Source organism: Phyllopteryx taeniolatus, chromosome 19 (genome assembly GCF_024500385.1).
Source record: "Phyllopteryx taeniolatus isolate TA_2022b chromosome 19, UOR_Ptae_1.2, whole genome shotgun sequence".
NCBI lineage: Eukaryota > Metazoa > Chordata > Actinopteri > Syngnathiformes > Syngnathidae > Phyllopteryx > Phyllopteryx taeniolatus.
Genome location: NC_084520.1, coordinates 17,275,574 through 17,291,161, shown reverse-complemented (window position 1 = coordinate 17,291,161; position 15,588 = coordinate 17,275,574). Strand labels below are relative to the sequence as shown.

Sequence of the window (15,588 nt, the reverse complement as noted above, 5' to 3'; positions counted from 1 at the left end):
AGTTGACAGCTATTGAAAAAGATATTTTCTGTAAGTGTGAGTCAATGCTAAAGTTGTAAAGCCACTACAGTGGCCAGCTCTTCAAAAGCTGCTTTCACTTTTGTGCAAGTCTTAATGACAAAGTTGAGCATCAGTCACTACAGTGGAAAGCCAATTAAAAACTGTTTTCTAGTTTTTGTATCAGGCACTACAGTAGACAACTTCAATAGCTCAAATATGGCATTTTCTTCTCTCGTCAGACTTCTCCATAGAGTTGAAAGCGGCTTTTCAAAAGCTGCCGACTGTCGTGACTGATGCACAAGACGTGTTGTATATGTTAAAATGAGAATTTCTCACATCTTGATCAAATAAAGGTTATGATTTATTTGTGGAAATGCTCCACAGCACAGAAACAATAATAAATGCATTACAGTGAATCGTTCTGTCCCTTGTTAGCCCAAATAATTAATTAGTGCGAGGCCCAAAGACAAAAGTTCATGCTCACTCCCTTCCGTTGAAGTCTGTCCATAAATACACACTTGAACAAGTGCTGTCGGTGTGAGAAAAGAGAAGCTTTGTTGTTGCTACAAAGAGAGGACAGTCTTCTTTTGTCCACGTAGTCTTTTCAAAATAGCCACTGTACGGATGGATGGCCCGCACGCACTTCACACATAATAAACCTATGATAGTTTTAAAAAATGAATCTGAGGGAGGTCAATAGCCCCTTTCACACTGTTTGGACCCTGTGTCATTATACTGTGTAAAAGTCACCCACACAAAATGCCCCCCACCCCCATGGCCATTTTCCAGCTTTGGGGGTAGTATCAGAGCATCGGTGTCTTCAACTGGAATTAGCGTAGCCAATACGAAAGCAATTGTCGCTGTCTGACCAAAGTATTTTATACCGAACACTGGACGTAATTGGCCGGGTTCTGTGTGAAAGGTACATCTTTTAGACGTAGATTTCAGTGTGAACGGGCCCACTAAAGAGGCAGTCAAGTGTTGCAGTCGTACCGTTTTGGGTTCTACTTTTCTACTGTGCCGCCTGCCTCTGCTGCATCCTCTTCTGTAGAAGATTCCACGCTTTCAATACCTTTGGAATGGGGGGGGGGACAAAAAAACTTGAGTGGAAAAGGGTCCACCTTTTGTTCCACTCTTACAAAATGTGAGAAAAAGTGAAGCCTTGAGTGTACTTTTAGAAAGTATATGCAGTGCTTCACTTTCCGAATGAGGAATTGTCCAAACTGGCCAAAGATAGGTGTTCTGTGTCTACTTGGCGAGCGGCGGGTCACCTGTTTGCGGGTGACTTCGGGCTCCCACATCGTGCTGAGCACCACGTTGGCGTGCTCCAGCCACTGGGCGTCGGACCCCTGGCTCCGGAGGCGGCGCTGGGCATCTTCCGGCGCCACGCCGTCGCGCTCGGTTATCCGGGATACCGCCTGGAACCGGACAAATCAAAGTTTCAAATCCAAACTTTTCACAACCGTTGAGCTGTGATTGGCCAAACCCCGGACAACAGCTGTCTTATTGGCTGTTGCGGTGAGTGTAAAATGACAAGCGTTTGTGTACTGCACCTCCTCCTCGGGGATGATGGTCACCCACACTTCATGGACCACGTCAGTCCACCCCGCCTCCAGAAGAACCGCTGCATCAAGCACGCATACATCTTTACCTGCAAAAGAAAAAGGTAGATTAACACTATATATCCATTTGAGATGTGACTGTCACAAATTAAACCCGATACTACCTTGTTCTCTGGCTTGGCTGATCGCGTTCTTGATGAGAAGTGTAATCTCTGGCCACACGATGTCTGTTAGCGCTTTTAATCTTTCCTGAAAATGATAACAGATGACCTGGAATCTCAACATGTGCTTCAATATGATTTGTTACCTGCTTTCCAAACACCTTCTTCCCTAAGGCACATCTGTTGATGCTTTTATCTTCATTCAGGATATCTAAATGTGATTAAAAAAAAAATAAGGCAAGGGTTCACTGGATTCTGGGATGATGGGAAGTACAAGCCTACCCGCTCCGAACTCTTCCACGACACGGTGGTAGGCAGCGGTGCCCGGCGCGTACACGAGGTGGCCTAGCTTGTCGCAGTCGATGCGGACGGCTCCGAGGGCCTCCAGACGCTTGGCCACCGAGCTCTTCCCGCTTCCGCTCCCGCCTGTCAGGCCGATCACGTACGGCTGGAGAGGGAGATGGGGTGTTTCCTAACGCGGGAAGAACAAGCTCAGTGGAAGGAAATGTCAGGACCATGTCATAATGTTTGTCAACAATAAGGGTGCTTTAAAATCGATTATTCCATGGATGAATCAAGAAATGGGATTAAAAAAAAAATTACTCTGTTTTCTTAACTGCCTCGGTCAAATGAACTAGAAGGGTTTGTTTACTAGTGGAAAAACTGTTTAATGCCACCGGGAAGTCATTTCAAGATTTCAAGTTCTCTCGTATTTCTGAGTGACAACACAGGACCTACTTTGGGTGGGATAAGAAGGGTTCCCAGCAAGCGGGAGCGCAGGCTGGATGAGCTGATTTTCTCGTCCTCCGTCTCAGAGTGATGCACGTCCTTGAGCAGATGGATTTCGTGAAGAACCAAAGCAGGAAGGCCCTAATTCAGGAATGACAACATACACACAAAATACCTGTAAAAAAACACCACATTGTCACTCCTCTGTAAAAACCGGTGATTGCCAACCACTGTGCCGCGGTCAGTGGCGGCTTGTCAATAGAGGGCGCTAGGGTGCTACCCCACCGCGCACGGTGTCCACCACATTACTTTCCTTGAAACAAAAAAAAAGAAGAAAAGAAGAAAATACAACGATTTCCAAATATATTTATATCTATTTTTAGATGAGCAGGATAAATAGTATACAGTTAATGACGAGTCAAGCTGTTTCGCTCATGTCATGTCATGTCTGATTTGTGACGCATTTCCGGTCTGGGGTGTGCACGCCTTTCACTCTCATGAAAGGTTTGACATGCAAAGTAGCTCCTCTCCAATGGAAGAGATAAGAGCACGGTGGGGTGCGACATTCCGCCGTCCCCGGCTCTACGCGCACAGCAATTCGGCGATTTCAATAAAGTGAAAAGTCAACATTCCGAGTCAAAGTTCATTCGCTGTGTGCTGGAATGACTGTTTTTCTATTTCAAGATTGACGTATCATCGTACCGCTGCAATTTTTGAAGGGAAGTTCTAGTCTCGGGTGTTCAGAATCTGCTCGCCTCCGTTACGCTACAATGGAAGGCGGCAAAATCGATTTCAACGCCCAACCCCCCGCCCATCCTCCATCGGCACCTAACACGCAGCTGCTAAAAAGCCGGAAGGCGTGTAAAGGTCTACTTTACGTTCTCAATGCGTTTCCTGTTGACAGCCTCGCCCCCCTTGCGGGTCTCCTCGCTGACCACGATGCAGGCTAGAAGCGGGTCCACCACCGACACCCCGAGCGGGTCGTCCAGAGGCACGATCTCCACCCGCAGCGAGGGCTTGACGTCCCGCAGGAACTCGTGGAGCTTTTCCACGCGGACGTTGTACGGCTGGATAAGCTCTTTCAGGACCTTTTCTGCGGGTGGCACAGAGTACTTACAAGCGCTAAAGGATGAGGACATTTCAAAACAACGAGAGGATAATCGCTTACGAAGCTCATGGGCGTAAACATGTTTCCATACTTGTATAACCAAGTCAAAATGACCTCTCTTTCACATTTGTTCATTCCTTCCTTCCAACATATATATCCCCCCCCCCCTTTTGGGGTCAATGACCCCAAACTAATGTTTCACCACTATCCCAATGTGAGAAGAGTAATTGTTGCATTGAGCATTTGAGTTGTTGCATTTGATTAACTTCAAATACTCATAGTGTCTTTTCATGTAGAGGGGTATGGATGGCGCTCTGGAGGGGGGCTTCTTTTGTTAAGATGGGTTGGTGACTTTGCAAGTTAGGGTTGACCGATTAAGGGATCGATTGATTGGAGTTCAGTACTCACTTTTCAGCATTCCTCGGTCGCACACGCCGATGAGGAAGCGTCTGGTGGCGAGCAGGCACGACACGTTGAGCAGGGTCTTGTGGGCCCCGTGGAGGCGGTCAAAGGTGCCGCCCACCACCACGTCAGGATACGTCTCCAACGGTTTCCTCTCCTCTATGGGCTCCTTCGGCCCGGCCTTTGACTCCTCCCGCGGCGTAGCCAGCTGAGGTTGAAGCAACACCGACGGGAGGCCGGGCCGGCACACGTAGCAGCGTCCGGCGTAGCCCTGCAGACACTGCGTCACCTGGTTCGACTGCGCCGGGTCCTGCAGGGGGAAGTCTGTCAGGAGCACCTCGGGGGAGTGGGACAGGTACTGCGGCGTGGGAAAGGGGCCGCCGATGCCGGACGGGGGATGGATGTTGGTGAGCAGGACACGGACGTCGAGGTGCGCGCACACGTCGGCCGCGTTGCTGTAGAGCCGCGTGATGAGCGAGCACAGGTCGACGGCCGGCGGGATGAAGACGGGCCGCGGTTGGCCGCCGCCGCCCAGGTTGAGCCCCGGGTGCAGATGGACGTAGAGGGTACGCTCCACCAGCTGGGCGGCTGAGCTGAGCACGGGGGCGATGCGTAGGGTGTGGAGGGGCGATGTCAACACCAGGATGCCCGTGCTGAACATTGACATGGTCCCGGATGCCGTCTTTGCGCTAACAGCCGCACAAAAGCTACGGGGAGGCGAGACTACAGATGAGGAACTTCAATTGGAAAAGTAGGTGATTTTAGTTATACGGCTATTTGGGATACGATTAGGGACCGAGCTCTGTCACCAAAAACTGATGTCGATTTATCGGCGATACGCTACAGTATAATCGGACCGGCTCTAATTTACACCTACACAAAAAGGTTTGTAATTGCCTATAGATGCCACAAGATGGCGGCAAAGCACTTTTTCACAGGGGATACGTTCCAGAGCGCCCGCCCGCATTGGGTGAAAATCTGCGATAGAAGACAATAAAAAACGTTTTTGCAGTTTTATCCATCCAACACACTTTTTGGAAAATGATCTCATATTTTTTTTCACTGACAAAAATCATACATCTCCAAAATTGTTTTTGTATATATTTTTTTTTAGATAAAAAATGTCTTAGATTTGAAAAAAAAGGTGCTTTGAGAAAAACAACATTCTTGTTTTCCCCACCCCAGATCTGCTGTACATAAATCAACCGAATTCCTTTGAGCTGCACTGCCAATGGTCATCCCAAACCATTAGTGGAGTCTCACCCAAACACCACCGTGTGCGTCACATCGTACATGTAGTTAGTTACTGATGACTGATCGCCTGGGCGATCCTGTTTGTACCTGCTTCTTATTGCAATGTCTCACCATTTGCATAGTACACCAGCTACTTTGTTTACAGTGCTCAGGTTGACTCTTAAAGGTGGAGTGCACATAGCTAGCTTGCTAGGAGTACAGGAACACCCGAACACCACTTGTTTATCCATTTTTAATATCCATAAATCATATTGGGACGCTACACAGTAGCATCGTGTTAGTTAGCGAAACTAGCAATGTTATCATTCGAGGCCAACTGTCAGTCTGGTTGACACACAGAGACCTCGTAAACTTGGCACGCCGTCACCAAAAAAAATAAAACAAATGGGTGATTTTCAAAGTAGTCTGCCTAGGAACATACCTGCTTATTGTCGTTTAGCGGCCACACTTTTAAGAAAAGGGGAATGTTTAACGAGCCAGGCCAAATGGTTAAACACTCGCTTTGATAGAGTAGCTCGTGAACGAAGGTTGGGCGGATGTTGGCATGTGACAGCCCAAACGTGACATGATTGGTTAGCAAAAACCCGAAGTGGCCCTTGGGATGTGGAGTTCCTTTAAGTCTCGCACAGGGAAAATAAAAACAACCTCATTTAAATCAGTATCAATACAATTGCTTAGTGATTGTTTTAATTTAGTGGTGCCTGGATATAGGAGTTTAATTCACGGCCACGCTTGTAACAAAAGACAATGAGATCTCAAATCATTCCTTCCCCCATGAAATGAATAGAAATGGCATGAATCCGTTCCAGCCTCCCTCAAAAACCCAACAAAATGTTGTAATATATTTTTTAAAAAGGAACATAGCACTCTGTAATGGTTTACTTCATTAAAGCCTATAGTAATTACATAATTACGAGGGTCAGTCAAAAGTAATGAGTTAATTTTAATTTAACACACTAATATATATATATTTCAAAAATGTTCATAATTTGTTTAAAACATTTTTTTTAAGACCGTCCACTTCCTTTTTTTTGCTTTGGAAGGGGAATCCATCCATCCATTTTCTGAGCCGCTTCTCCTCACTCGGGTCGCGGGCGTGCCGGAGCCTATCCCAGCTATCATCGGGTAGGCGGCGGGGTACACCCTGAACTGGTTGCCAGCCAATCGCAGGGCACATACAAACAACCATTCGCACTCACATTCAAACCTACGGGCAATTTCACCTTTAAATATTTTCAAAAGGTTGACACAAAATGCATGGTGTTACAGTTAAGCCATCAATGATGACACAACACATGATGATGACATCATCAATGGTGAAGCTGCGATCTTCTCTGATCTGTGCCTCGACCTTAGCAATGTTCCCAGGATTAATTGCTGAAGAGGGTCTGCCGCTCTTTTGCTTGTCACGGAGGTCACTCAAAGGAGTGTCTTTTGGTCTCTGCCTTTGATCCTGGACACCCACTTTTTGACTGTGCTGTAGCCTATTGGAGTTTCCCGTTAAGTCAAATTAGCAGTCGAATCCAAGAGAATGATGACATTTCCTAATAAAAGTTGGCTTATTCCTCATTACAAAATACAAGGAGTCTCTGAGAATGTTTTGGAATCTTTTTAATTTGTGGCAAACGGCTTGTTTTTACAAAACATAATAGAAACAAATCAAGCGCTATTTATTGGGCTACAGTAGTAGAAAGAGTTGCAAGAAGAAGCCCTGGGGTTGGCCGGCTGGGGCAGCAGAGGCATTGCATAATTAGCAAAAAATGCACAACATTGGCACGCATATAAAACAACAGAATTCAAGTCAAACATCTTATGTAGTCACATTAAAGCCTTGTTGAAATTAAGACTGATGACTGATGCTCAGTAAGACTTCCAGGCCTTTTTAATAGGACAAATTCAAGTCAGTATCAAAATGTGTGTTGACCAGAATATTTATGCAGCGAGCTTTGCAGCACCCGGCATGACATCAGCATACATTTTACGAGATTGGACAACCGTGTTAGTTGGCTTTCTTATCGCCGGCGTTGTCGACGGTCGCGGTGTCGTAATGGCACTTCTCCACGCATCGCCGCGGAAACCATCCGCGGATGCGCTCCCCCGCTAAAAAAGAAAGATAGTTTTGGCATTTGTTCAAATACAGTGAACCCCCGAAAAAATCCACAAATAATAGACGCCTCCCCTAAAAAAGTATTTGTAATTTCATACATATGACACAAGATGGCAGCGAGGCACTACAAACAAAGAGTATCATAAAGCACAAACACCATGCATCTAGCATGTACACAGTCATGAACCCATGTTACATCAACAACTATTCAGGTACTAATTCAACATAAACAAACATGAGGCTCATCAATAGAATTAGCTAGAATACTCTCCTAACTAATGATACTTTTATGTTAGCCGCAAATTCTTGAATGCTGAAGTGTGAATTTGCGGGGGTTGACTTTACTAGATGCTATCATTTGACCCATTTTGCTGTTGTTGGTATTACCTCTTGTTTGCTCCTCGTTCAAAACTTTGTCTCCATACATCCACCATCTGAGAGAATAAGATAGATGCTTTAGTCATCTAGTAAGGGGAATTAAATGATCACAGCAGCAATATTCACTCACACATATAGACTTGCATTAAAAATATTGTACAAGCGGCAAAGTACAAACAAAAACAAAGCGCAGCATTGAGGACACATTATATATATTTTTTATCTTAACAGCAAAAAAACTGAATATTAACATTTTCATGTTTGTACAGTATGCATAAATCAAAATAATGAACTGAATCAATTTTGGAATAAGGCTGTAACGTAACAAATTGTGTACAAAGTGAAAAGCTGTGAAACTTTTCTGGAGTGACTAAATGTATTCACAGGGCTCCGCTTTTGGAGAAAATAAAAAATTCCATGTTTCCTTTAAAAACAAAAAAGTGAGAGTGTCTTACTTGGTGCCACGGGTGGCCAGGATGGTATCCCCCTGCTGTAAGGGTATCCTGGGCTCCTCTGTGCAAGGGGTCCGGAAAAAGGTTTGGATGCCCTTGGTCATGGGGCAGCAGGCGCCATTGAAGTCCTCCACCGCCTGGTACTGCACCTGCTGGCCGAGCCATGTCACAATCTGGGTTATTCTATCACGTTTGTTCAGTGAATAAAATGGCGGCCTCTGCTCTAACAGACACCGGTGCAGCAATTCATTGACAGATGGGTTGAACAAATGCACGCTACATTTCCCTCCCCCCGCCTCAGAACCAACTGGGAGAGTTAACTCAAATTAATCTCATTTAAAAAACGATTCTAATATTAATTGATACATTAATGTATGCTTATTATTCGTACGTATGGATCAGAATAATGTTTCCTGGAGCATCTTTGCCACGGCAGAGCTCTACATGGCTCTTGTTGAAATTGCCGTTAATTCACACAATCAATCAATTCCTGATAAACATTGCTTCATCGATAGTATGCCGAACCCAAGTACAAATCAAGGCCTGGCCTCTCATTGTCGCCTGGTACTTACACTTCTCACTCGTTTGTCGGCCTTCTGCTTCAGTTGCTCGATCTGTGCCAACGGGACAAGCACAGTTAGAATGGACTCACTCACGACATTCATGTGGTTGAATGAAAAAGGAACACAAGTTGACCGTTAAGGTGTGCTGGTGACACTTGGGGTGGACGGGCCAGTGGAGGCCGTCTCCTTTGGGCGCCCCCGACCACGTGAAGACCTCCTTGAAGTTGAGGCGGCGGCTGCCGAGGTCATACGGGAAGATGAACTTCTCCCCGGTTTGGTAGTGCTGTATTCTGTCTTTGGCCTGGTTGCCCCGGAGAGAAATGGAGTCTTTTATTGATCCCAAACTAAAGGAAACTCACTGTCAAGATAATCAAACTAACATAGTGGAAGCTCTGAAGTCAAACACAATCTGTTCTGTAATGCTGGTTGACTTCCAAGTTGTTCGAATTTCATTATTTACTATTGGCAATCATGCAAAGTGAATTACTTCATCAAACTGTCGCCACCATAAAACCTTTATCAAAAGGTAGAAGCAATGTTTTAAGTCACCTTTTAACATTGCTACCTGTCATACAAGTGTCGTAAAACGCCTCATCCTTGAATATTAAGGATATTTCCCCAAAGTCGCCTTGTATCTTCTGTACTAGATGAGACAATTGTAAATTAAAAAAATAAAAATAAAAATAAAAAAACCTGAGTAAAAACTAAGGAGAGGGAACAGGAAGGTGTTCGCAGAACAACACTGTCCCCTAGCGGCATTTTACAGCTATTGCTTATGGTGTAAAATATAAATAAAAGTCCGCCCGGTAAATTCTACAAAATCCCATAATGACATGAAAAAAGTTTGGGTTTTGCACATTTATCCCAAAAACAAACAAACAAAAATATCACATGTACATGAATATTTACAGCCTTTGCTCAAACTTTGTTGACGCACTAAATACAGCCTGCAGTTTTATTTGAATATCAGGCTAAATGCCGACCACACCTATCTTTGGCCTGTTTTACCCATTCCTCACCTCTCAGGCTTTCATGTTGTCATAATAGGATGTTGTGTGGACAAATTTGAGAGAGAAAAAAAATAAAACTTATTCCCTCTTGGTTAACGATTGTAACATAAAATGCGGAAAAAGTGAAGAGCTGTTAGAGCTCGAGATGTTGAGGGGAAAAAAGAACAAATGAGTACAAATAATCACAATAATAAGAAAATTATTCTGACCTTTTCCTCGATCCAAGACTCGATTGAGGTTTTGTTTCGAATGATGACTTTCAGCTGGGAAAAAAAATTATACATCTAGTGGAAGAGCGTTTTAATTATTCTGTTCATAGATGAATGGACAAAGGTTCATTATTTGTACTAAATGAATAACTTTCCGACCAGTTAAGTATAATTCAATAATTTCCCACGTCACACCAATGTGGTTGTGAGTCACTGGTATAATAACAATAACAAAAGATTGATTTAAAAAGTCTGACTTCAGCAGCGCTCTTGTGATGCGCGTCAGCAACCTCAAAATGGACATTTGGACAAAATGTCCATCCCTGTACGAACGTACCTGTATGACGAAGAGCATGCCGACGGCGATGGTGGTGCCGAGCGCCAGGCCCAAGGCGAAGAGGGTGGCGGCGAAGGCGGCGACGCTGAAGGGCATGAGGGGCTGGCTCTGGCGCACGGCGCTCATGTCGATCTTCACCGTGCTCCAGCCGAATGAGATCTGGACGATAATGGCCCGTTATCCGTCTTTTCAGAATGTTTGCAAACAAAAAGGTGCAAGGGTTCTACAGTGGACCCCCACTATCCGCGGGGGATTGAGACCAGGCCTACCCCGAATAGCGACAATCCGTGAATAATTGATGCCCATTATAATCACATTGAAAAAAATAAACCCCCCAAAATGCTACCAAGAAACATTTTCCAGGTAAAATGGGAGCTGATTTCCCCCTCCCTCTGTGTAAGGTGTTGAAACAACGATTGAAGGTGTAAAAGCGTTGCGCTCACCCTCTCGTAGAGCTGCGTGTACATGGTCGTGACGAAGATAATGGCGGCGTGCGAGCAGCCCAGCGGGGCCAGCAGCAGGAAGCTGGTGAAGTAGGCGTGGTTCTGGTGGCCGCAGCAGTTGTTGATCCAGGGGCAGTGGTGGTCCATCTTCATCACACACCTTCAGGGGGAAGGAGAGCACATTAACCCTTACATCGTGCTCAAACAAATTAATTTCTCAATAGTTCTCTCACCATTAGTTCAGTTTTTCCCTAAACAAGTTGACGTTAGAGACATTTGATCAATTTTGGAACTTGTGTGACTGTTCAAAGCGTTACTCGAAAAAATTGCATGTCGGTTTTGTGGCAACAGTTTGATCCTGGAATGGTTTCCATTACTTCCTGCGGGAAAGATTGCGATGTGTGTGGCTTGTACCTGTTACACTTGCGGCAATGGTGGGACCTCGGCGCCTTGAACCCTTGGCAAACACTGCAAAACTGCAAGTACTGGGTGTCTTCTTGAGTCTCCTGTTTGGGTGATGTTTGGAGTTGGGGGTACACAAATGAACGCAGGGTGGGAAGTGGGAAAGCTCACTGAGAGCGCGTACTTACGGGCTTCCATCCGAGGGGGACGTACCCAGGCCCGACGAACATGGCGTTGAAGTAGTTGTAAAGGATAAGGACGGTCCAGTTGAGGAGCATGATGAAGTTGATGCTGCCGCCGGCCGTGTCCAGAGGCCAGTACCAGATGATGGAATCCAGCACGGCCATGGCGGAGCACACAACGATGACGGACAGGGCGATGACCGGCCCCCAGTGGCACAACCGCCGCACCTCGTGGAGGTTCTCCCACGTCACCAAGTTCATGATGATGTAATGGGAACTATCTGAAATGTAAGGGTCCGACGGGTTACTCTGCGTTATCTTGCGAAGTCTGCGCACATATTTTGACGCTTCTGCTTCCAGGGAGCCAGTAACAAGCGTGTTGCGGACTCAGCCGGACATCGTATGTGCCATTCTTATTCGTCCTGGGAGAAAGCAGCATCCTCTAATGGTGCTCTCGGGGGTATGCACTGCAATTCCCCATCTAGAAAGGAAGAAATAGTAACAATGACATTTAGTAGAACCAAACGTACACGCTGTTGCATCCAGTGACTGGTCTGGATCTCAAGTGACAGTCCACATATCCGGCGGGTTGAAAGCACGTCCACTAAGCAGAGTGAATGAGTTTAAAATTAAACTAACAGGCAATAGAACCAAGGAAAACAAAGCGAGCAAAGATATTACATGGAAGAAAAACATATATTTGTACATTTACACCTGTGTTATATTTCACGATATTGCCATCGGAGATTAGCTGGTACGCTAGCACGTTAGCAGGCAGCTCAAGGCACGCGTCAAAACTGAATTTACGACAGAGTCGACACGAACAGCACGTGATAATGTAACTTACGGGTTTGGAAAGCACCGTTTGGGCGAATATTTGTGTTTGAATGACAATTAAAAGAAAAAAAAGCGGTCACTTTAAATGACCAACCCGGCCACTTCCTTGTTTTTTTCCCTCCTCGGTTCGTCTTGTTAGCCGTAGGATAGGATGTTCCGGACTGTTTTTGATGTTACTCTGATATATATATATATTTAAATTTAATCATTACATTTGGACAATATAATACAACATATTTTGATTCAAGTAAACAATAACCAATAATAATTGATAATAAATAATTGCTGTTATTTTTAGTGTGACAAAAAAGGAAGAAGACGCAAACCGAAGGCAGTTCTGCTTCGGACATGTTTTACTGTGACACAAGGAAAGAACAGCCGAAATCCGCTGTTTATATTATTCTGAGCTTGAAATTCAAGAGATAACTTCCATTTAAACGCATACGACAAAATGTCTTCAGACTTCGAAGCCTACGAGCAGGACTTTGGAACCGTTACGGCGGAAATAACCAACAAAATCGGCAGAATTCCCAAGCTGGGTGGAGGTAAGAGCGTAGTATGATCAACGTCCGTTGACAAGGCTAGCCAATGATAGCAGGGGGAGCCTCGTCGCTATGTTTAAAATAATAATAATTACACACACAAAAAAAAAAGGAATATGCGTCTTATGTAGCCCTGACTCATAATGAATTCTCTGTCAGTTTGTGTCTTTATTATCTTTGTGTTTGGTGCTAATGTCACACATTTCTTCTGACTAGTGTCTGACCTCATCCTTCCCGTTGACAAGTCTTGAATTTTTTTAAGACTCATTATGGTAAAATTATAACATTCAAAAGTAACACATTGACAGTCAATTTAAATTATAGTCAATACGTGTTATAAACGGTTTATATTCAGTCAAATCAACCTCTTGATCCAACCCCCCAATGAAAATATTAAATTAAATTAAACAGCAAATATTATGAGAAAAATCATACTAATAAAATAAGTCATAATACGTGAGAATGATGTTAAGTCAGAGACAAAGGTGTAAATAAAAACAACAACAGAGTAATAAAAAGAAATACATCGGTGCCTTGGGATACAAGTTTAATACATTCTGTGACCATGCTTTTATCTCAAAAAAATTTCCCCATCAAATTGAATGGAAATGCCATTAATCTGTTCCTCTACCCAACCCCCAAACCACCACAATTTTCTACACCTTTTTAATAAAGAAATAGCAGTAAATTGTAAAATATAGTCATAAAAACATAATGCTGGAGAATGTAAAGATTTGAACTAGTTTTATGAAGTGTTGTAGCACTCGAGACCGATCGCAAGACCACATTTTGAAGGTCTTGGTCTTGTCTCACTCGGCTCCCAAAAGTCTCGATCTTGTCTTGGTGTCGGACTGGCCGGGACCCGGGTTGTGATCTGCTTTTTTTCAACTTCATGAATGTGATCATAAGGAGAAGCACATGGTGAAACAACAAATGCCTTCAATTCATGTGTTCCAAACCCCCCCACCACCTCCGTAATCACTGCAACCTTCCCGGTGTTGTGACTAATGGACACGTTTTGTCTCGGTCTTGGTCTTGACTCTCAGTGAGTTCTGGTCTTGGATTGACTGTAAAAGAAAGAACAAATAAACCCACGAATGGATAACTTAAAATAAGTCAATCTAATCAAATCAAACTCTTACAACAAGTTAGCTGAAGGACATTTGAATTTCCTGTTCTTCTCATTGTGAAGGTTTCTCTTCCTTTGACCCTGAAGTAGCTAAATATTTTTCTGCTTGAGTATATGTTCAACGTTAAAATATCTGCTGACAAAGAAGTGTTTGTTTTGTCATTTTCACTTTCTGTTGTGGCCTCGGATATCCATCCATCCATTTTCTGTAGCGCTTCTCCTCAGGCGGGTCGCGGGCGTGCTGGAGCCTATCCCAGCTATCTTGACACACCCTGAACTGGTCGCCAGCCAATCGCAGGGCCGTGGATAGGTTCATTCGAACTTACTGGGATGTTGATTTTTCTTATAGCACCCCCACTATGAATAAACCAAAGAATGTTTGAATAAACTGGAAGGACTGTTTGAAAGTTCTGGCAATATCATGGATTCTGACAGACAGGCGATATCGAATTGGAATTGAATCTAAAATTGAATCAGAAATTGAATCCAGAATGGGATCCGAAATTGGAAAGTGAATTGAAAGGAAAATCGAGGGATCGACTGATTCACTGACAATTGCGAGTTGAGTGTTTCATATGTGTCTGATGAACAATTTTTGTATTTCTATTGAACTGCGAGCTGTCAACTGAATTTGCCCGTATGAGATAAAAGGTTTCAACATCTGAATCACAGTGAATTGGAAATTGAATCAGAAGTCAAATCAAAACTCAAAAGATAATTTGAGTGCGAATTTGAATCAGAAATCGGATCGGGAGTGAAATAGGAAATCGAATGGGGAATTGAATTGGTAGATTTTACACCAAGTGCACGGTAACAGATTCAAATCAGAAATTGAATTGGAAATTGAATCAGAAATCACATCGAATTGAATCCGCAATCAAATCCTATTGAATGGAAATCTCGCAATCTGTCACCCTGCACTTGATGTTGAAAAAACGATTTAGGGATGGACAGGCAGGCCTTTCGGATCCGTGTGTTTTGTTGCCATGGCAAATATCAAACGAAAGCAATGAAAGCGCGACAATATGTTCCGCTTCTTAAGAACATCGCTGGCCAAATGAATGCACAGAAGATGAACTACTAGAGGGTGAGAGCGGAGGTGCGGCGCTTTCGTGACTCGCCAGCCGAGCTGCCACATCGCTTCCCTTTCGTGGTGTCTTGCCAGCCAACAAAGGCCCCCTTACGCGCACGCCAATAACTACGAGGCGTCACACACAGCCGCGGCGACAATGTGTAAATATATCTTCAAATGTGTCCTCGTGTTGTGTTTTTTTCCCCCCCTTCTCCTCCAACACCCGCCACCACCATTGGCACCTTTTGCGGGGGCTGTTGTCATGAAGCGCCGTTCCCGCCGCCGCCTGATCAATATGTGTTCTCTTCTTCTTTCCTTTCAGAGGAGAAGACGCAGCTGGTTCTAAATGTCGACAAACAGCTTGAAGAAGTCAGAGAGTTGGTACGTCTTTGATGGCTCATTTCCATTTCCTAAATAACGAATTGGGAAGGAGTGTCAGTGTGGAGCGTCAAGTGCGGAGGAGGCTCCCACTTTTGCGTGATTACTCACCCGCTAATGTTCTGGTTGTTTAGTTTTTTTTACGTGACACCCGCCGTGACACATTTCAAGCCGTTATCTCCGAGCGGGAGTCGTCATGCAAACAAGCTCGACAAGAGACAAATTGTCTCGTTATGTCACGGCGATTAGTCAAAACAGCCGCCTTAGCCACGCATCAAATGCACTTGCACCTCATCTCGATGGATTTTTGTGTACGTTCTCGTCTGTCACA

The 15,588-nt window shown here is 44.4% G+C and overlaps 3 protein-coding genes across 8 annotated transcripts in view; 1 reads left to right on the top strand and 2 right to left on the bottom strand.

The window, feature by feature from the left end:
• Positions 1 to 343: 343 nt before the first annotated feature.
• Positions 344 to 5,776, bottom strand: coasy (CoA synthase). Of its 2 annotated transcripts, none has more exons than XM_061755624.1 (10): positions 5,638 to 5,776; positions 3,969 to 4,669; positions 3,331 to 3,545; positions 2,462 to 2,593; positions 2,006 to 2,195; positions 1,870 to 1,934; positions 1,727 to 1,811; positions 1,554 to 1,651; positions 1,272 to 1,418; positions 344 to 1,072 (listed from the first exon to the last, which is right to left on the bottom strand). In XM_061755624.1, the coding sequence occupies exons 2-10, from the start codon at positions 4,627 to 4,629 to the stop codon at positions 1,013 to 1,015; spliced, it is 1,653 nt and encodes a 550-aa protein (XP_061611608.1). In that variant the 5' UTR covers positions 4,630 to 4,669; positions 5,638 to 5,776; the 3' UTR covers positions 344 to 1,012. The 2 variants fall into 2 exon arrangements, with proteins under 2 accessions (XP_061611608.1, XP_061611609.1); XM_061755625.1 differs by having other exon boundaries at positions 3,969 to 4,940; positions 5,638 to 5,767.
• Positions 5,777 to 6,812: 1,036 nt separating this feature from the next.
• On the bottom strand, positions 6,813 to 12,298 carry zdhhc6 (zinc finger DHHC-type palmitoyltransferase 6). 2 transcript variants are annotated; one of them, XM_061756002.1, is made up of 11 exons: positions 12,147 to 12,298; positions 11,306 to 11,780; positions 11,130 to 11,221; positions 10,716 to 10,875; positions 10,273 to 10,431; positions 9,936 to 9,989; positions 8,850 to 9,017; positions 8,726 to 8,767; positions 8,157 to 8,302; positions 7,711 to 7,757; positions 6,813 to 7,316 (listed from the first exon to the last, which is right to left on the bottom strand). In XM_061756002.1, exons 2-11 carry the CDS (start codon positions 11,558 to 11,560, stop codon positions 7,216 to 7,218), a joined length of 1,224 nt encoding a protein of 407 aa, XP_061611986.1. In that variant the 5' UTR covers positions 11,561 to 11,780; positions 12,147 to 12,298; the 3' UTR covers positions 6,813 to 7,215. The 2 variants fall into 2 exon arrangements, with proteins under 2 accessions (XP_061611986.1, XP_061611985.1); XM_061756001.1 differs by having other exon boundaries at positions 8,157 to 8,305; positions 12,147 to 12,297.
• Positions 12,299 to 12,443: 145 nt separating this feature from the next.
• Positions 12,444 to 15,588, top strand: part of vti1a (vesicle transport through interaction with t-SNAREs 1A) — a 109,001-nt gene continuing 105,856 nt past the window's right edge. For all 4 annotated transcript variants that reach the window (XM_061756005.1, XM_061756007.1, XM_061756003.1 and 1 more), the window contains exons 1-2: positions 12,444 to 12,681; positions 15,202 to 15,260. In XM_061756005.1, coding sequence (XP_061611989.1) covers positions 12,588 to 12,681; positions 15,202 to 15,260 — 153 coding nt within the window. In that variant the 5' untranslated portion in view covers positions 12,444 to 12,587. The remainder of the gene's footprint in view (positions 12,682 to 15,201; positions 15,261 to 15,588) is intronic.